This window comes from Monodon monoceros, unplaced genomic scaffold (assembly GCF_005190385.1).
Source record: "Monodon monoceros isolate NGI ecotype Baffin Bay Population unplaced genomic scaffold, NGI_Narwhal_1 Super_Scaffold_2, whole genome shotgun sequence".
Classification (NCBI taxonomy): domain Eukaryota; kingdom Metazoa; phylum Chordata; class Mammalia; order Artiodactyla; family Monodontidae; genus Monodon; species Monodon monoceros.
Genome location: NW_021703776.1, coordinates 39,989,387 through 40,010,711, shown reverse-complemented (window position 1 = coordinate 40,010,711; position 21,325 = coordinate 39,989,387). Strand labels below are relative to the sequence as shown.

The window sequence follows — 21,325 nt, the reverse complement described above, 5'->3', positions numbered from 1 at the left end:
TGAGAAGCTTTTTATTGGTGCCACAATAATATTGATTTAATTCTGAGGTTGGTGAGAATATTGATAATTGAGTTGAAAGCAGTGAGAAGAAATGTTCAATATTTGCATACAGTTGTACAACAATGGTGAGCTAGTGATGGACCTAGTCACATGCTTACTGTCAATGGTCAAACAATTGCATTAACAATCGGTAAAGACCCAGGTATAAACTGCTGCTTATATTTCTTTGTGAAAGTTTTGAAAAATGAAGTGACTATCAAAAAAAAAAAAAAAACTGATGCCATCACCAGGATTATGTGGAGATTATCCAGCATTTACTTTAGAAAAACAGAGCAGTGATTTCCAAATCTAATTCAAACCAGATGCAGTTTAAAACAAGTAAAGTAGTTTTCCAATGAGAAAAATTTTGTCTCTTTCAGGGAATTTTAGGACAACTTTTAAGAGTCATTCAACCGTGCTGCATTTTTATCTCATTCGTACAACAAATATGTTTCTAAAACATCTTTTCAAAACAATTATTTTGCCAGTTATACATATTCATTGCTATATATAGTTTATTTTTTTCTTCCAGTTTTATTGAGATATAATTGACATACAGCACTGTATAAGTTTAAGGTGTACAGCATAATGATTTGACTTACATACATCATGAAATGATTACACAATAAGTTCAGTGAACATCTATCATCTCATATAGATACAAAATAAATAAATAGAAAAAAATTTTTTCCTTGTGATGAGAGCTCTTAGGATTTATTCTCTTAACTTTCATATGTAACATACAGCAGGGTTAATTATATTTATCATGCTGTATATTACATCCCAAGTACTTATTTATCTTATAACTGGAAGTTTGTACCTTTTGACTACCTGCACCCAGTTCCCCCTCCTCCCACCCCCGCTGGCAACCACCTGTTTATTCTCTGTGTCTATGAGTCTGTTTTTGTTTGGTTATGTTTGTTCATTTGTTTTGTTTTTTAGATTCCATGTATAAGTGAAATCATATAGTATTTGTCTTTTTCTGTCTGACTTATTTCACTTAGCTAGCATAATACCCTCTACATTGCTATATATTTTCAGTTAAATGTAAATGCCATCCTAGTGCAAATAATAACTGAATGTTTATTGAGCATATGCTATAAATGTTCTAGTTACTTGTTATGTATATTTTATGCACAATCTAATTTAACCTTTACAACAATGTGCCTGTTTTCATATATCTGTGTGTGTGTGTGTGTGTGTGTGTGTGTGTGTGTGTGCGTGTATGTTCGGTATATATTCATCACCACCACTTTATAGTTCGGGAGGTTGAGGAGGTTACTAATTTGCCAAAGGCCATATGGCTTATAAATGGAGCATCTGGAAATCAAACCCAGGTAGTTGGGTTTTTGTTTTTTGTTTTTAAATGCAAAGTACAGATTCCTAACTACTATACTCAGTGCCCATAAGAGCTACAGTCATGAAAAGGGCAGGAAACAGGTTTCAAGCATTTTTTCCTCTCTAATTTTATCACTGGAAAACCAACTCTAAAAACCACACTAAACTATATCTCCTAAACTACCAAGTATTTGATATATTCATTTGTCTACAAAATTTGATGCACAAACCGGTGTTTCATTCTTCTCTTTAACTTGAAAAAAGCCTTTTCTATGTTTTCTAGGACAGAAGAAAAAACAAATGTAACTGCCGTATTTCTTAATGAATGTAGGAGAACATTCAATTATTTCACTGGTTGAAACAGTTAAAATATTCAAATTTAAAACTATTTTTCTTTTATTGAGGTAGAACTTTAAACTTTTTTTTTCTATTTCTATTTCATCATGAAACTTTAAAACTTTCTTAGCAGATGGGCAGAGTACTTTCTGCAGAAATGATTCACTTTTAGTCTCATAATCCCACGTGGGAAAGTTGAAGGCTACGTAAATTGAAAATCTGTCCTGGTCATCCAAATGACAAAAGAAAGTTAACCTCCTGGTGACATTTTGAAAGATGTCAACCTTCTCTAAAAAATTAGCTTAATTTACTTGATATGACAAGGGAAAGAAGCCAACTAGTTATATTGTTATATCAGAAGAACTGCTTGGCAGAAACCTCCAGAGTTCTCATCAGCCTCTCAACATTCTCCTTCAGATTTTAGTACTCATAATTTAAAATGTTTAAAGTATGAACTTTAAAATAAATGTCACTAATTTTCAGCAGGTATTTTAATGTAGAAAATTCTCCCTGAAACAAAATACTCATCAGTCTAAACCGTGTCAATAACATTAACCAATTTCACTCACCAATCTTTTTGGGCAACTGTTCTCTGTACTGTCTTTTGGAAATTGCAAACAAACAAAAAATGAAACTTCCTTTGCAGAGTTATTTGATTATAATAACTACTCATTACTTGACAGTTTAATTTTGAAATTGCTCAATGAAAGGGAAAGCAACGTTTGTAGACAGGAGCTGCCCCACATAAACTCGAAGAAATCTTGCTAATGCTTACTGCACACGTGGAAAAGCAGCCCACACCTGCCAGTTGTTTTGGAAATGGGAGACGTGTGTCAGGCCGTGCTTCATCCTGAATGTGGCTGGCCTTTTGGACTGGCATCATAAGCTTTCCCAAATGTGTCCAGCCATGCAGCTTTAGGAGCTTTATTCACTTCGTAAATATTTCAGAATGCAATTATAGCAAAATGATTTTTAAAATCACACAGAGCCAGAACTTATAATTTTTTAAGGAAAATTTTTTAAGATGAAGAATTTAAATCTTATACAAAAGTTGGCTTAAGAGAGTAGTGGATCCCTAAACTCCCATCACTCAACAACAACAATTGTTACCACTTTGCCAATTTCATTTCATCTATCCCTCCCCAACTTTCTTCCTGGTGTACTTAAAGGTAAATCCCAGACTCTGTGTTGTTTTACTCATAAGTATTTTACTATATCTCTAAATGAGAATGAGATGCTTTTATCTTTTAACTTCTTATTGTTAAGGAATATATACATTGCATTTTTGCCATTATTTAAATAATTAGATATTGCAATACTTAATAAAGGCCATAAATGCAAGAGGATAGTAATTAAGACCATTGGAAAGAATGTAGTTGAAAGGGAGGGAATATTTTCCCCATTTTTCTGGCTTCTCTTTAAGTACTCACCATGCTGTTTCCTTCTTGCAGTTTCCTTGATTCATTAAGCAAATATATTTTCTGGGTCATTATAAGCTTTGAAACTAGAAAAAAAAGAAAGGCCAACATAAATGCAATATAAAGCATATTATCCTTAATTATTTGAACGTTTTTGTAATGATAGGTTATTATAAGGGTGCAGGATTTCATGTCATAGAAACCAGTATTTTTCTACACATTCTTAAATCAGACAGTCATAAAATAGTAAATTAGTAACCCAGGTTTTAAAATTCATGTGAAACACTTCCTGGGTTAAAGATGTTTCTTTCTGTCACACAAACTAAAAGAACATACAGGAAAAAATGGAATTAGAATCACTACATTCTACTTCAATAATCCTCTCTGTGCTATTCTTCAGGCCTCAGAAATTCTTTAAATCCCTACATAATTTTTATTATAATAGGTCTAAATTTTATATATTGATATATATATATATGCCGACGTTTTAAAAAACTGTCACATAGATGGATGAATGGAGGGATGGGTGGATGGATAGATAGATTTTTAAAATTTTGTTGCTCTTTTTAATTTTGTTTGCTTTGGGATTTTGGATCTCAGGTGCACAGAATTGAATTGATTATACTCCTTGGTTCCTGGCAAGTTTTTATTGTCAACCAGTGCACCTTCTCTCTTTTATGTTTTATTTCATGATTTTTCTCATTCTTTCCTGCATCATCAGTCCCCTTCCTACCCCCACCAGGCTCCCACTCACATGCAGTTAATGTATGCTTTTCCAGTCCACATTCCACAGGGTTCATGGTCATTTGCAATGTGTGCATTCATGAAATTCATTTTTATTAATGTAGATATGCTTTTAATGGCACAAATGGCATCACATTCTGTTTCTTACTATTCTATTCAACTTTATAGTTTTGAAATCTGCTTACACTGCTATCTTTTCCATGCTGATCATTGCCTCTGGCACTAGTATTCCTCTCTTGCATATTCATATACCACACGTTACTTAGGCCTAAAAAATATTTTCCTGTTTTTGGACTTCTAGGTTGCCTTCAACTTCTTTCTAGCACAATATGCTTTGGTGGGCATCACTGTACATGCCTCTTTGTGCATCTGTGAACAATATCACTGGAGTACACATCTAAGAGTGGAATTTGGGGGCACAAAAGATATGCCTACAGTTTTCACTAAATACTGTCAGATTGCTGTCGAGATTGCTACATCATGTTAGAGCTGCCCCTCTAAATATTATATGAGATTTCTTATTTCCCCACATCCTTGCCAGCCTTTCATGTTATCTTTCTAATTTTTAACAACCTGCTGGCTATGAAATGGTGTAACAGAGCAGTAAAGTTGTAGTGGTTGTAGAGGTGAGGAGTGTTGCCTCAAATGCTAGCTCTCCCACTTACTACTTGTGGGACTTTCTGTTCCTGGTTTCCTAATTTGTAAAATGAGACAATAATGATGCCTAGTTCATAGAGTTGCTGTAAGGATCAGAACAGAACCGTTACACTTTAAAAGCACATAGAATAATGGCTGACCTTTGTAAACACTCAAATATTGGCTGTTTATGTAGTTCCTTCAATTAATAGCGAGGCCCAAATCAATGAACACTCTTTGTATATCTAGTGGCCACATGACTCCATATCTTTACAGCATTTTTTCATAAAGTTCCTTGACTTTATTCTTTCTGCATTCTTTTTTTTTGTATATATTCTTGATATCCTTAGTTATTTATAGAAATTGAAAAGATTTTTCACTCAGTCTACCCCCATCATTTAATTTTGTCTTCGTTGTCCAATTTTAAAGCCATATCTTTAGTTCCATGTAGCTATCAGTTTTTCCCTTTATATTTCATGCTATTTTTGGTATTGTTTAAGAAATCTTTTTCTACTCTGAAATCATAGACACATCCAATTTTATATATTTTAAATTTTTTGAATTTGTATCTTATTTTATATCACATTATTCTAATCATTTGATAATCTTGTTGAACTTTCTTGTTCTATCAGATTGTCAGTAGGATTCTTAGACTTTTAATTTTCAGATTATCATCTGCAGATAATGAGTTTTGTTTCTTTCTAGCAATTCCTAATATCTTCTATTTCTTTTTCTGGTCTTTCATTGTCCACACCTTCCTGTACCCTCTTGAAAATTACTGACATACTGGGGTTCCTGTTGTCTTTTCTTATTAGTTTTTTCCAATCTTAAATGAAATCATTCTAAAATGTTCCCATTTGATATGTTATTGCCGTAATTTATTATTATGTCATTAGGTTAAGAAAGTTCCCTTCTTCCTAGCTATCTAGTTTTCTAAAAATGTTGACGTAAAGGGATTTTATTTGTTTTTAATATATTGAGATTATCTTATTTTTTCCTTTAAACAAAACTCACTTTTTACTTGGTTGGATAAAATTTTAGATCTGATATTGGTGTTAATGTTCATAAATGAAACTAAACTGTAATTTTATTTTCTTGAACTGCCCTCATTGGGGTTTATGTGCTGTAATTGCTTCATGAAAATAATTTTAGCAGCTTTTCTTTTTTCCTGTTTTCCAGATATATTAGTATACAATAGAGGATATACATGGTAAAACTCACATATAAAACTTCTTGGATCTGGTACTTTACAGAAGAAAAGATTTTGCATTTTAAGCGGCATTGTTTATTTAGCATATATTGGTCAATTAAGATTTTCTGTTTCTTCTTTTGTTAATTTTGGCATTTTACATTTTCTAGAAATATACCCATTTTGCTTTGAATTTCAAATTTCTTGACATTAGTTTAGAATATTTTTTGATTTTTAAAATATTCATGTTATTCTGTAGTTAGATTACTTTTACAAATTATGTCATTTCCTGGAACCAAGAACTGTATATTCCCCAAGGTCCTATCAACTCTCAATCTCTACCTCTGGTTCTAAGATTAAAAAAACCATAGTCTTACTGAGGTAAATCTAAATACATGTCAATTCAATTTACTATTCTTCATGAATTAGGCTATCTCACCTGGTTAGGACCTAGATATGTTAGTATTGACACTTGTAGATGTTGAGATGATTCCTGTGGTTTAAATGGTGAGTTCAACACTCTGATTGCCTGGGTTCAGGTGCCAACTCAGCACTGAGTACAAATATGACTTTGGACAAATTTCTTATCCCATCTCTATCTCCATTTTTCCTTTGTGAAAAGGGAGATGATAATAGTAGCACCCACCTGATATGATCGTTGTATGATTAGGTTGGCAATGCTTGTAAAAACACTTAAACAGTACATGGCACACACAAAATACTCAAAGTAATATATGTTTATTTACAATTTAAAGCCAAATATGAACATACCAATGTGTATCTTGTTTTACTTTTCTTTCATTCACTTTTTATAAAAAACTTTCCAATTGCTCCATATTATTCTAAATATAACTTTTTGTAACTTTTAAATATTGTCAAATCCTTTCATATCATCTATGGATGTACTTGTATAACTTTTACTCCTTTAACTTTGAAGATAAGCCTATTATTGGAATAGCAACAAACATAAATAAAAGCTAAATATATATATATTTAGTTTCATATGTATATATGTATATGTGCATATATATGACACAAATGTATCATATATTCAATTATAAAAAATCTAGGAATAAGAATTTTTTAAAATTCTGAAATAATATTGACTTTTATAAACCAAGACATGACCAAATGCCAAGATTATGCTGTGTCTCCAAAATAGTAGATTAAATTAATGTTAAAATTAATAGACATGTTTCCAAAGAAGACATATAGATGGCCAACAGACACATGAAAAGATGCTCAACATCACTAATCATCAAGAAAATGCAAATCAAAACCACAATGAGACATCATCTCATACCTGTCAGAATGGATATTATCAGGAAGACAACAAATAACAAGCATTGGTAAAGATGGAGAAAGGAGAACCTTCGTGTACTGTTAGTGGAAATGGAAATTTGTACAGCCACTGTGGGAAAACAGTATGGAGGTTCCTCAAAAAATTAAAAATAGAACTGCCACAAGATCCAGCAATTCCACTTCTGGGTATTTTTCCAAAGAAAATAAAAAATACTGATTCAAAACGATATATGTACGCTTATGTTCACTGAAGCATCATAGCCAAGCTATGGAAGCAACCTAAGTGTCTGTCGATAGATGAATGGATAAAGAAATGTGGTGTGTGTGTGTATATATATATATATATATATATATATATATATATATATATACACAATGGAATATTGCTCAGCCATAAAAAAGAATGAAATCTTGTCACTTGCAACAGTATGTATGGACCTAGAGGGTATTACGTTAAGTGAAATAAGTCAAACAGAGAAAGACAAATACTGTATGATTTCACTTATATGTAGAATATTAAAAAAAATGAACAGAACAAATTCATAAATACAGAGAACAAACAGGTGGTTGCCAGAGGGGATAAGGTTTGGCTGGACTAGTGAAAAGGTGGGGGAGATTAAGAGTACAAAAAAATGAGTTATGGGGATGAAATGTACAGCATGGGGAATATAGTCAATATAGTCAATTCTATTGTAATATCTTTGTATGGTGACAGATAGTAACTAGACATATCATGGTGATCATTTGTAGAAATATTGAATCACTGTGTTGTACATCTGGAACTAACATAATGATATAGTTCAATTATACTTCATTTTAAAAATATGTAGACACTGGGAGGAAATGCATCAAAATGCTAATGATGGTTATCTCTATGGGGTGGGGATTATGGGTGATTCTTTTTTTTTTTTTTTTTTTTTGCGGTACGTGGGCCTCTCACTGTTTTGGCCTCTGCCGTTGCGGAGCACAGGCTCCGGACGCACAGGCTCAGCGGCCATGGCTCACGGGCCCAGCCGCTCCGCGGCATGTGGGATCTTCCTGGACCAGGGCACGAACCCGTGTCCCCTGCATCGGCAGGTGGACTCTCAACCACTGCGCCACCAGGGAAGCCCTATCATAGTTTTAAAACCATGATTATCTTCAGATCTCTATTTGCATAAACATAATCTTAAAGCAAAACTATCATTTTAGATCATGAATCTCTATGAGACCTTGTATCCTCAACCCTTCTCTTGGTTATATGCATTCTCTAATATGTAAACGCCTAAAGTAATGATGATGTCTTCTCTCAGTAATCTCACAGGGGTTAGCTATTTCCTATGTAATAATAATAATAGGTGATTTATATATAATAAAAATATTATGAAGAAAGTGCTGAATCAATCTGCTGTGGTAAATAGGTTTACAAGAAATAAATTATCACAACAGCAGACGTTCAAGACCAATAAAACCTTCACTGTAGTATTGAGCCATGACCATGCCTTTATAGTTATAGTATTATATGCAATTTTAAACCAACTAATTGGTGAAAGAAAAAGTCCTAGATCCTGGCTGATCTAAAATTAAAAAGGTGACTTTTTTAAAAGTTCTTGTTTGTCTGGTATAGAGAGGAGGGGTGGAAATATACTTCCTTAGAGTGCATTTTCACTTTTAATAATCACCTGCCTTTGATAAGTACTGGGGTTAAGAGCCCTTGCTGATTAGTAACCGTATTTATTGACTGTGTTCACAGGGCTTCTACATACATTACCTTTTTAATCCTCACAACACTCAAGTCTTCTGACTTCAGGTTCCATGCTTAAACCCTTAAATCATTTGGTAAATCAAACATGTTAATACAATTTAGCAGGATGACCAGTAAAAGAAATGTATTTTTTTTCTTTTTGCGGTACGCCATGGCCTGTCACTGTTGTGGCCATGGACTGTCACTGTTGTGGCCTCTCCCATTGCAGAGCACAGGCTCCGGACGTGTAGGCTAAGCGGCCATGGCTCACGGGCCCAGCCACTCCACGGCATGTGGGATCTTCCCGGACCGGGGCACGAACCCGTGTCCCCTGCATCGGCAGGCGGACTGTCAACCACTACGCCACCAGGGAAGCCCAAGAAATGTATTTTTAATTACATTCTTTCATTATTTATAACCAAAGGAAAGCAAATAAATAAAATACTTGAAGCATTTCCCTCTCTTGGAAAAAAAGGTGTACTTCCTGTCTTTCACATACGTTTAATTTCAACAATTCTGTGGTCATGATGCAATAATGGAAATAAAATGAGATGCCTCTCAACTCTAGATTTTATGATTTAGATAATGAAGACCACTGAAGCCAACTTTTTGTTTTTTGGTTTTTTTTTACTAACTCATTCCAATGAATTGCACAATGAATTAATTACAGTATTAACACTGTTATTTATTTCAAGGATTAAACTATCTAACATTTCCCCTTGGGCATTAACATTCTAGAAAAACACCTACCTTGAATTCAACCATGAGGCTCCACACCTCAAACCTCCAGATTCCTGTTAAAAACAAAAGCAAAAAACCTTATTCACCTTGGCTGTTTCTACCTGGGCTGAGAGAGGAAGCAGAGAGGATGCTGAAATTTAATGGATCCAAGAGAATAATGATGATGAAGATGAGTATCTTAGGTAAACCTTAAAGAAACAGTAAAACTTCAATAGATGGATAATTGCATGAAGAGGAGAAAATAATCTAATTTTAAGAACCTAGGTTATGAGAGACAGAAAGAAAAATAAAGGCATGGAAAGGAAATGGCATCTGGTTTTAGAGACCTTTTTTGTATAGGAAATTGGCAGTCCCTATTTGACTTAGACTTAGAAACATTATTCTTACAAGATTGGATTGGGAGAAGTGATTTAACCATTCATCAATCTCAGTTGAGTTTATACCAGGACTATTCCAGGTTTATATTTATTTATCCATTTAATGTTCATGACAATTTTACAAGGATTTGTGTCAGTAGTCCCATTTCACAGATAAGAGAAATGAGACACAGTAATGCAAAAAAAATGATAAACCAAAATATCAAAATTTTAAGTAAAAGAAGTTCAGTATTTTTCCTTTGTCTCAGCTTCCAATATGGCCCCATCTGGCACTGTTAACAATTCTGTCTTTATTTTAAACTTTGCTATTTTTATCATGATTTTTTTGCATTAATTTTGATTTTTAAAATACTGCCTTAAAATAGTATTGATCTTGATTATTGAACTTTTTAGTGCACTTGTAAATTTTCCATCCCAGGCAGGTGCCTCACTTGCCTCACCCTATTGCCGGCCTAAGTAAGAGGGAATTTCACTTATACATCAAAGTTCCGTTTTATTTCTTTAATAAAAAGAAATTATTTCCTTTTATTTTTATTTAATCATTAAAAGGAATTCCTTCACCAGAAGAAATGGAATTATGACTAAAACTGAAACAGAACTTAAGTGATAACTCTGATTTTTAAATTATCTTAAGTCCAGATCACCAGTTTTCATATTTTTTCCCTAGAAGAAAGAACAAATAATTATCACTTTATAGATAAGAAAACCAAGACATGTAACGGCTCAGTCACAAAGTTAAAGCTAAGCTTCTTGGTGCTGAATGGGACACACCATATTAGAAGCTTCTCTAGGGACAAGTTTGAAGAAAATGAAAATGTAAAGAATACTTATATGAACAAATCTAGGCCAAATACTTTGGATCGAAAGAGTAAGGTTTTGTAAAGAATATGTGCTTCTGAATTAGACACAGTGAGCTTGAATTCTCCTTCGGCCACTCACTAGCTGGGTGATCTTTGACAAGTTCTGAAGCCTCAGTTTCCTCATTTATAAAATAAGCCTTCTCAAAGCTACCTATCACTGTTTGTGTTAAAGAAAAAAAGAGAACGTAGCTAATAGTATTTATCAATTAGGATCTCAACCTATGACAGATGGTACATACAAAACAGAAAAATTCAGGAGATTTTTTTTTTAGAGGTTTTATATATGTATAAGTAGAAGGACAGAGAAACCTAAAGGGATAATGCATCTGAGGGGACAGTTGCCTGAATCCAAACGAGAGAAGAGTCAGATAGAGTTATTTGTCTTTAAAAGTAGTGACCTTTGGTGGAGGAAGCCAAGGAAATAAATACTCTGACCTTACTGTCCTCTCTCCCTCTGATTTCCAACCAAACCCTAAGCTAGAGGGCATTGAAGCCCAGTTGCTTTAGCCCATGCAGGCTGGTCTTAAGGGAAGACTGCCAGGAACAGAAGGATGAAGAAGGGGTTTAGAGGAGCAAAAGGAAGCTCACCACCGCATAATAAGAGCTCCTAATTACTGAGCATTTTCTGTGTAACAGACAAAAACACTTGCGCATTTAATCCAAATAACAATCTTTTAAAGTGAAAGCTATTATTTTCCCATTTTACAGATGAGGAACCTGAGGCTTGCTGTAGTTAGGTGACTACAGAACCAAGAATGGACAGGGGGAAGTGAATGAAAGCTATCTTTGCCATGCCCCATCATTGCAGAAGAACAATAAATGGTAGTGACTGGTTTCATAATTATCATCACTGTCATCAAAACCATTGAATTCCAACCCCTCTAGCAATTGTATTTCCAGGAATTTATCTCATAGTTATAATTCATGAGTATAATAAAGTATGTTCAGAAGTGTTGTTTGCAACATTGTGTTAGCAAAATATAGGCAAAATTTAAATGCCTATGAACTTGAACAGATTAAATAAGTTATAGTGCATTTAAAAGATGGAATACCTTGATACCTTGTGGTCAGTAAAAAGAAGCAGCTCTATGAGTACTGGCTACTGATATTTTGATATATTGGTTCAGAACAGTGTGTATGTTACCATTTCTGTTATCTGTATTCTTGTAGATGAAAGAATATCAAATATGTCTGGAAAAATACTTAAGAAACTGGTAACTCAGTTGCCTTTGGGGAAAGCAACCGGATGGCAGGTGAAATAGAGATACATTTTTATTGCACACCTGTACTTTCGAATTTTTTTTACCATGCTCATGTAATACCTATTTTAAAACATAAATTAATTAAGGAAAAAATCAAATGGTATGTTATTAGTTACGTTCCGGGGACTTCTGTAATTTGGAAAACAGTGACAGAAAATGGACGTGCATAAAAACCAGCTTTCTTACTCTACACCATGAGCGATTTGCTTTCTCAATAACAATAAAATCCTTTGCCATATCAGCTTCAGTTAAATGAATGCAAAATAAGGAGTAAACTTCCATCTGTATTTTACAGTGCTTTGCCCATGCTGCAAAAGCAAAAGCTGTAGGGAAAGCAATGAGAAAATTAGCACCTTGAAGTCAGGTAACAGTTAACTCAAAAGGCAGGCTAAGCATAATATCACACTCAGAAACAGCCCAGCCTGAGAACACCTCAGGAGGACTGCTGTTGTTGTTGTTTTTTTTTAAAAAGCAAACTCTCTTGCCCAAAGGAGGCAGGTGGCAAATTAACCACAGCTCCCTAAACCCCTGGGGACTTACAGAGCTCTGTCCCCCGGGTAAGACCACTATCCTTCCAGGTTTTCACTCTTCCCAAGAAACCTGACATGCTGTTTCTCATGGCATTTTCAAATTGGGAAGATCAGGACGGAAAAACTTTGCCCATCGGGAATGGCGAGACTGGCTGATAAAATGACGGAGTTGATGATTAACTGTTACCTGGATAGCCAGTTGTTTTTTTTTTAAAACGATGCGCCAACCTGAGTTTTAATTGTTGATCTTCTCCAGCTGTTGCCTGGGAAAATGTCCTTCCTTGGAGGAGGCATTTCCAGGAGTTTCAGCAAGTTTCCTTAGGATCTTATGGTTTCTGAGATTCGATTTTCTTCGGGTTGCGGGGAAGGACATAGGAGGTTGATACCAGGCGCTACGCTTCGGAGGAGAACGGATCGCCTACTCCAAAGCAACTCCGGCCTGAGCACTTAGCCCCTCCCGTTTGGGGGTCCCGGGGCTCCGCCCCCGCAGAACAAACCGTATAAAACCGCTGCGACCAGGGTTCTTCCTGTAAGTCTGGGTTCAGTCCGACTCCAGGGTCAGCGAGGTACCCCGCCAACTTCCCGGAGCATCGCGTGCCCAAGCCATGGCCCAGGGGCTGTACCACGAGGAGTTCGCCCGGGCGGGCAAGCAGGCGGGGCTGCAGGTCTGGAGGATCGAGAAACTAGAGCTGGTGGCCGTGCCCGAGAGCGCTTACGGTGACTTCTACGTCGGGGATGCGTACCTGGTGCTACACACGACCCAGGCCAGCCGGGGCTTCACGTACCGCCTGCACTTCTGGCTCGGTGAGAGACGCGGGCGGCCGGGCCCGGGCGCGCCCAGGTCGGGGAAGGGCGTGGCCGCTGGGGGTTAAGGTTTGCGGGCTGGTGGGCAGGGCAGCGCTAGCCGGACGGGCCTGGAGACCCTTCGCGCCGGTTAAGCCCCCGTGGGCCTCCCCCCGCTTCCCCCCCCCCCACTTTGGGCCTGGGCACCTTTTCCCCGCTGGCGTCCGCTCCTGCAAACGCGGGGCGCAGCGAAGTCGGGAGCAGTCTTACCTCACTAGCTTTGACCTTTGTCGTGTCCATCTCCCGGGTTTTGGCGCCGCTTCCTCTCGCTTCACGCCCTTTCACTTTCCAGTCTCCAAACCCACCTCCCGCCCGGGGCGGCCGCCCGCTGCACCCTGGCGCTGGCCAAGTTCGGCTCGCCTTCCGACAGGTTCAGTCCTGGTTCCCCTGTCAGCGAGGAGAGGAAGTCAAACAAGTTTGTGGGCATTCGCCGCAGACGGCGAGAATTCCTTTAAGAAAATTATTTAGTTTTATTTTTTGCCCTTGGGCGTCAGCTTAGAGTTCTCTATTATTTGCGGCGGTTAATGTTCAGGGCCGCTTTAAATCAGATTCCAGCCTGCCCCGCGCTGCTCGCAGGTTTGGCTAAGAGAAATTCCTGTTGATCAGGATGCTGGCGGCTTTATCAATATCAGTAAATAGCTTTATATGGCAGAGTTTGTATTTAGATGAGTTGCTTTATAATAATAATAATTATTATTAGTTTTAAATTTATTATTTATGTATCTGAACAAGAAGACAGTTTGGAACAAAACAGCTCCTTCGTCAGTAGTAATTATTTTGGGCTTCACCGGCGCCAGGCTCTCAGGACACTGGGCCTTGAGTGTTCTACTTTTCCCACCTTCTACTTTTGCTCGTAAACATCCTGAATGTCTAACCTCTCCCTGTGAGATCCTGTGCCAGTGGGCACACCCCGTCTAACAGCGCACCGATTATCTGAGCCTTATTGCCTTCTTTTAAAATCAGCTTGCCTCCCCTAGACTGTGTTTATTTTTAGTTTTATTCATGAGTCTATGGGGAAAACACACAAAACCACACACACATACACATTTTGAAGTCCCTGAAAGTCATTTTTTCCACTAACATTTGAAGATTTTAAGAAACAAAATGGTAGAGAACATTAAGTGATGTTCTCAATATTAGCAAAAACCCGGAGCAAACACTCCAAATGAGAAATCCATAGAGGGAGACAGCACTGTTTCATTACAGCACTTGATATTAAAATGTTGTGCTTGCCTGAGGAGGCTGAGGCTGCGATCTAAACTCATTTTGGTTTCCTAGTGTAATGTCACTGTTCCTATTATCACAGACAGTGATTTGCTTATATTTTATACCCCCTAAAAGAAACTCTCCACTGAAACCTTAATGTATAACTTGTGTTCATGAATGAATGATGCCACATAGAATAATAATGTCCTTACCTTGGTTTTTCTGTTTAGAACTTGGATCTGGAATGAGTAAAAGTATCTGAAATACCACATCTGTCATTTTGGTGAATTAAAATGTGAAAGAACTTCATATCATGCTGTGTAGACAGCAGTTAAGTTTGACTTTGTCAGAGGATTCCAAGGGGGCTTTAAACACAATTGTTTTAATTCTATAGGTTCTTTCTTATCCAGGTAAGTTCTTCAAGCACTGTGTTTCGTAGGGTTTACAGATTCGAATTAACCCGTTCATTTCGTGCTCACCAGTTTCAAAAAATGTAATAGAAAATGTTTTGACAAAAACATTTTATGATCTTAAAGGTCTGCTAAAACTGAACTTAATAGTGTGTTAATTAATAAGTTAATTCAGCAACGTCCCCAGCATTGTGTGCCCAGCATTTTTGCATATGAATGATTTATGAACCTTTCCTGAAACTTTACAATCTCGAAGGTGCAATAAAACAAAAAGTGATATAACCCAGGTAAAATGTCATGAGCACTATGAAAGAGACACCACGTGTCTGTGGTTATGGGGAAGCAGAGAAGCCTTAATGGAAAGAAAGGAAAATGAGGGGAATTGGGAGGGATCTTGTGCCAAGAGAAAATCATGGGAACTGTGGAAAGTTTAGCGCACTATAGTCAGCAGGACCTGTAGGTGGAACTGTTCAGCAGCTCTCCCTACTTCAGTTCCCTGAAGCAAGCTGGATTTCATCCAATGTATTCTACTCTAAGACCTAAATTCGGGTGAATTCATGAGGATTATTCAGAGGGACAGATTGAGACAAAGTTCTAAGTGGGAGAGCTGAAGGTTCAAGGAAAGAGAAAGTCTGACTAAAGGAAGTCAGTTGGAAGGAAGATGAAAGAGAGTAGAGTTAAAATCAGCCTGAGATAAAAAAAAAGGTGGCTGGTGTAGAAATGAAGAAACCCGCCAAGTAAGAGGAAGAAAGGGGAAACAGGAAGAAGTGGGACACAGAACGGGGGAACAGAGGAAGAGTCATCTTTCCTGGTCTCTCCCTTAGTGTCTTTCCATAGTACCTTTGCATATCTCAGATTATTTCATTTTTTACATTTATTTTTTGTTTCCTTTATAAAGTAGGAATTTGCTGCATGTAACTTAGAAGTTGTTGCATCGGTCCTTCCTGAAAAAGCATTTCAGCTTTGTACCTAGCAGTTTAAATACATCTATCTGTGCTGGGCTTTTTGTAAGGCATGGGGATCCAAAAAGTTGGGTTACAATATACAATGTACAATACAAGGAGCTTATAATATACAAGGGCTGGAGAGGATGCTGAGAAACTGGAGTTTTATACAGTGCTTGAGGTAGAGGAGAATATAAAACGTACAACCGTTATGGAAAAGAGTTTGGCGGTTTCTTACAAAACTGTACATGCCACTACCATGTGATCCAGCAGTCGCATTCATGGGCATTTAATCCAGAGAAATGAAGTTTTATATTCATGCAGCAACATGTACATGCATGTCATAACAGCTTTATTTGAATAGACAAAAACTTGAATCAGCCCAGATATCTGTCAACAGGTGACTGGTTAAACAAGTGGCACATCTGTACCAAGGAAGACTACTCAGCAACAAAAGGGAACAAACTGTTGATAAACACAACTCAGGTGAATCCCTTAGGGAATTATGCCATGTGAAAAAAAAATGCCAAAAGGTCTCATGCTATATGATTCCATTTATATAACATTTTGGAAATGACTAAATTTTAGATTTATTGTCACCAGAGGTTAGAGATGACGTAGGGGAGGGGGATTCAGGTGGGAGGTGGGTGTAGTTATAAAAAGGCAACATAAGGGATTTTTTGGTGATGGAACTATGCAGTATCTTGACTATGATGGTGGATATATAAATTTACATATGTGATAAAATTGTATATAACTAAATGTACAAATACACACAGATGAGTTCAAGTAAAATTGGGAAAATATAAAAAAGATAAGTGGATTGTATCAATGTCAATATCCTGGTTGTGGCATTTTGTGCTGTACTGTACTTATATACTTATACTTTAATATACTGTAGTATACTAAACTGTACATACTAAAGTTTTACAAAATTTTACTTTGAAGGAAACTTGGTCTATTGATCTGTGTGTCTATACCAATTGGTGTCTTCCACCAATACCACACTGTCTTATTTAATTACTGTGGCTGTATAGTAAACCTTAATATCAGATAGAATTAGTATTCTTACCTTATTTTTCTTTGTCAAGGTTGTTTTAGCTATTCTAGGGCCTGTGCCTTTCCACATTAATTTATAACAAACTGACTCATATAATCTGTAATAAACCTCAATATGATTTTGATAGGAATAGAATTAAGCCTATAGATCAATTTGGGGAAAATTGACATATTTATTACATTACAAGTCTCACATTCCATGAATACTGTCTTTATATTTATTAAGGTCTGATTTTTTATTACCATTTTATAGTTTTTAGCATGTAGATCATGCACCTGTTTTGTTAAATATGTATCTGAGTATTTCAGTTTCGTTGAAGTGACTGTAAATGGTATTGTGCTTTTAATTTCAACTTTTGCATGTTCATTGCTTCTATATAAAAATGAGACTGCTTTTTATTATTGATTAATCTTCATCATGCTATCTTGCTGAATGCACTTTTTCTGAAGAGGTTTATTTTGGTAGATTCCATAGAATTTTCTATGTAGGCCATCCTGTCATCTCTAAATAGACACATTTTTTTCTTCCTTTCCAATCTGTATGTTTTTTATTTCTTTTTCCTACCTTTTTCAGTCGTTAAAACTTCCTGTGTTATGTTGAGTAGGAGTACTTGCCTTGTTCCGCATCTTTGGGAGAAAGGATTCAGTCTTTGATCATTAAGAATTTATGTTAGCTGTATGTGTTTTGAAGATGCTGTTTATCAAGTTGGGGATTTTCCCCTGTGTTCCTAACATGGCGAGAGTTTTTTTTTTAATCATGAATGGTTGTTCAGTTAACTTAGTCATTAAACCTCTCTTTTTATTTATGCTTTATATATAAAATCACATCCCCAAAACAATTTTAGGAAGTTTACAGCATATTTACAAATATAATATAACATAGTATAAAATAACATAACACAAAACAACATAACATGGAAGGCACTGGGAAAATTAGCATAGGGAAAATAAATGAAGTCATAAGCATACTCATTCAGAACATTTGTAAGTTTTTGAACACTTATTAGAATTTCATCATAATATAACTGAATTTGATTTTAGTTTTCATTTTCAAAGGCTAGTATTGGCTTCATTAACACCTTTCATCCTCTTTAGAAGACTCTGGTTTATTCATACTGACATTCCCTGGCCTTGCACAGTGCATAAGCATCAACAAATGACAGCATAATTTAACTAACTTACTTCTAGTTCATTCATTAGTCGCATGCCTGCCCATTTTCATCTACCTAAAGAGATTACGGTTTCAACTTGTACTCAAGTAAGAATATTTATATCAAATACATCATCCTCAACACCTTTCATATTAACCTTGATTTAAGTTTCCTTCTTAAAGTCTCTCTGTACAAATCTACATCTATGCCCTTATTAGTAATCTAATTTATGGATGGGAAAGTGGACAGAAGAATGACACTAGGCCCTTTCAGACTGCAAAACTGCATGTGTTTTTTATGCGTTAAGTAATTTTCTTTGACCACAACAAGTTCACAAAATTGATATCATGTCAAATACTCTTCTAGCTACTAAATTTTTTTTCTGAGAAGACACTTACTACACAGGTCCCCTTTGAGAGTGAGAGGAGTTGTAAATAAATCCAATTATTTCTTTTTTTTTTTTTTTGTGGTACGCGGCCCTCTTACCGCTGTGGCCTCTCCCGCCGTGGAGCACAGGCTCCGGACGCGCAGGCTCAGCGGCCATGGCTCACGGTCCCAGCCGCTCCGTGGCATGCGGGATCCTCCGGGACCGGGGCACGAACCCGCGCCCCTTGCATCGACAGGCGGACTCCCAACCGCTGAGCCACCAGGGAAGCCCCCAATTCTTTCTTTAATATACCTGACTGACTTCCTTTCTCCAACTTTCATGAGTACTCTTAGTTGGGGTTCCAGTTGAACTATAGTATTGGTACAGCTTATGAACATTTATGCGTCAATTATCCATGGAGGAAAATAACATTCCCCAATCACCTCAAAATTTTACTGGTAATGAGAGTCCGAGTATAAAAAATATCTACTAGTATTGTAATTTCTAAGAGCCTGTGCTTCAGAGTCACAGACACCTGCCTCTGGGTCATGTTCTATCAAAGGTCAACTTTATGACCTCAGGGAAATTACTTGGTCTCTCTAAGCCTCCATGTCCTCTGCTGTAACAGGGTAGAAAATGGTTTCTGCTACATTGGGTCACTTGAAGATTAAATCAGATTATCAGTGTAAAACACTAGCATAGTGCCTGGCCCATAGCAAGGGTGCTATAAAGGTATAAATGTTAGCTATTATTTTTATTTCTAGAATCATTAATGATTTTCACACAGCTTAAGTAGTGGAAGTTTTTAAATGTCTTTTATAAATTTTGAGGTCCCATCAGAGCAGTCCTGGCTCTGATCTTTGTGTACATCGAAGACACTGGGTTTAAGAATTGGTGTTTGGACCTCAGTGAGGTTGCCTGGATGGGATCTGCATTAGAATTATGAAAATTAACTGTGTGTTGTGTGTTAAATTCCCGGGGTAATACTGCATACGTTAACATTCAAAAGATATTAGCATTCTGGTTCCTGTACCCTCCCTTTTCCTTCCGAGAATATTATCTTAATGCCAATAAGATAGTGAATTGGGGACAAATGTACTCAAAAACAGTGGTAAAGTCAAGTTACATCCATTTTCCCATTCTCAAAGTGTTGTTTAGCTCTGGCCCATGATGTTTGTATTCCTTACAAATATTAACATATTGACATTTTTGAAGCCTGGAGATTAATTCTGAGAAAGGCTAAAACAATTGAAAAATGTTTTCATAGCCTTATCATTGACTATACCAAATGAATGTGAATCCTACTGGAATATATTATTATATCTTCCCGAACATAGTCTGACAGCGGCGTTTCTTTTAAAATAAAAAAAAAAAAGAATTGGAAAGTGAGAACAAAACAATTCTTTTAGTTATTAAAATAGTATTTTATATTATACCATTTCTGCTGATTGTTCTGTTGAAGATGAACAATTTATGCATGAATTTATTGTATTGGCATATAATTCAAAGAAAATTTCTGAGTGTTTTCTTATCAGAAGTTCTGCCTTAATCCTGTTTCTTGCTTGATAAATGAGGTGCTGTCATTGGCCGTTTCAGGAAAGGAGTGTACTCAGGATGAAAGTGCAGCAGCTGCCATCTTTACCGTTCAGATGGATGACTATTTGGGTGGCAAGCCTGTGCAGAATAGAGAACTTCAAGGCTATGAGTCTATGGATTTTGTTGGCTACTTCAAAGGAGGTCTGAAATACAAGGTGAGCACCTCTCTCAAACTGTTTTATGACCCCCTCTTCTTTTCCTATCCATCCACGCCTCATATCTTCATAGAATGTAAGTTCATTGAGGGCAGGGTTTTTTGTTTTGTTTTGTTTTTGTTTTAATCTGTTTTGTTCACTGATATATCCCCAGTACTCTTGAGACCCATAATAGGTGCTTGTTAAATGTTTGTGGAATATATGGTATAATGTGTGAAATATTCTGACTTAATTTCATTTGATAGGTTAATTTTTAATGATGCTAAGTAAATATGGGCAACTTGGGCATTAATAGTTTTCATTTTTGCTATTCGAAAGAATCACTTAATTTGCTGCAAATAATCCACAACTTGGGAATTTCATTTGTTCTGGAATATATTAGTACAGTACTTATAACAATTATAACTTCAGTTAATACAAAGAACTATACACACATTTCCCAAATAGTGTAGTATGATCTTGGAAATGATACAAATGAAACCACTGAGTTGAACATATGTGTGGTTGAGCCTCACAAACTCCTACGCATACACTGGCATATGCACCCCCCCCATACACACACATAGAATTTATGTGTTTTGGCCTGAAACAATAATCATCAAATGGCTTTACTTCTGAAACAAACAAACAGACAAACAAACAAAACCCCAAATAATTAAATAGTCTGTGCCTTTAAGGCGACCTTCAGCAAAGGATAGCTTTTCCTGGAATTCTCTCAGTGACGCTTGCAGACTGGCCATCCTTCACTATCCCCCCTGCTTCCAAGAATGTTCGGTTAAAGTGTGAGGAACACCTTCTCTAGACAAACACACCAGAAACAATCTTTCTCAAAATCAAACGTCTCCAACAGGTGTTCTGCAGACCGTACCACCCCGCCCGTCTGCCATATTAGCCCAGTGAAGACCTAAAACCTCAGAACTAAACTAGAATTCTGAATATATACTAAATTTGCCTACTATGTTGCCCCAGTTTATTTCTTCTTTTTCCTGATCAGAGCCTTAGTTGAATATTTTGTGATGCCATTGGGATCAGGACAAAACAAAAGTTCTCTTCTCTCTCTTGAAATCATTGTTTTACTCTAGGCTAGAAACTATTAAAT

The 21,325-nt window shown here is 36.5% G+C and overlaps 1 protein-coding gene and 1 long non-coding RNA gene across 5 annotated transcripts in view; one reads left to right on the top strand and one right to left on the bottom strand.

The window, feature by feature from the left end:
* Positions 1–1,156: 1,156 nt before the first annotated feature.
* LOC114901993 lies at positions 1,157–9,499 on the bottom strand. Its single transcript, XR_003795344.1, has 3 exons — positions 9,476–9,499; positions 3,144–3,217; positions 1,157–1,656 (listed from the first exon to the last, which is right to left on the bottom strand). It is a non-coding gene; the product is annotated as an uncharacterized LOC114901993 (long non-coding RNA).
* A 3,490-nt stretch (positions 9,500–12,989) lies between these two features.
* SCIN (scinderin) overlaps positions 12,990–21,325 on the top strand; it is an 80,772-nt gene continuing 72,436 nt past the window's right edge. For 3 of the 4 annotated variants that reach the window (XM_029234233.1, XM_029234235.1, XM_029234234.1), the window contains exons 1-2: positions 13,037–13,299; positions 20,072–20,226. In XM_029234233.1, the coding sequence (XP_029090066.1) occupies positions 13,101–13,299; positions 20,072–20,226 (354 nt within the window). In that variant the 5' untranslated portion in view covers positions 13,037–13,100. Of the gene's footprint in view, positions 13,300–20,071; positions 20,227–21,325 lie in introns of all 4 variants that reach the window. The other variant, XM_029234232.1, reaches the window with a different exon arrangement.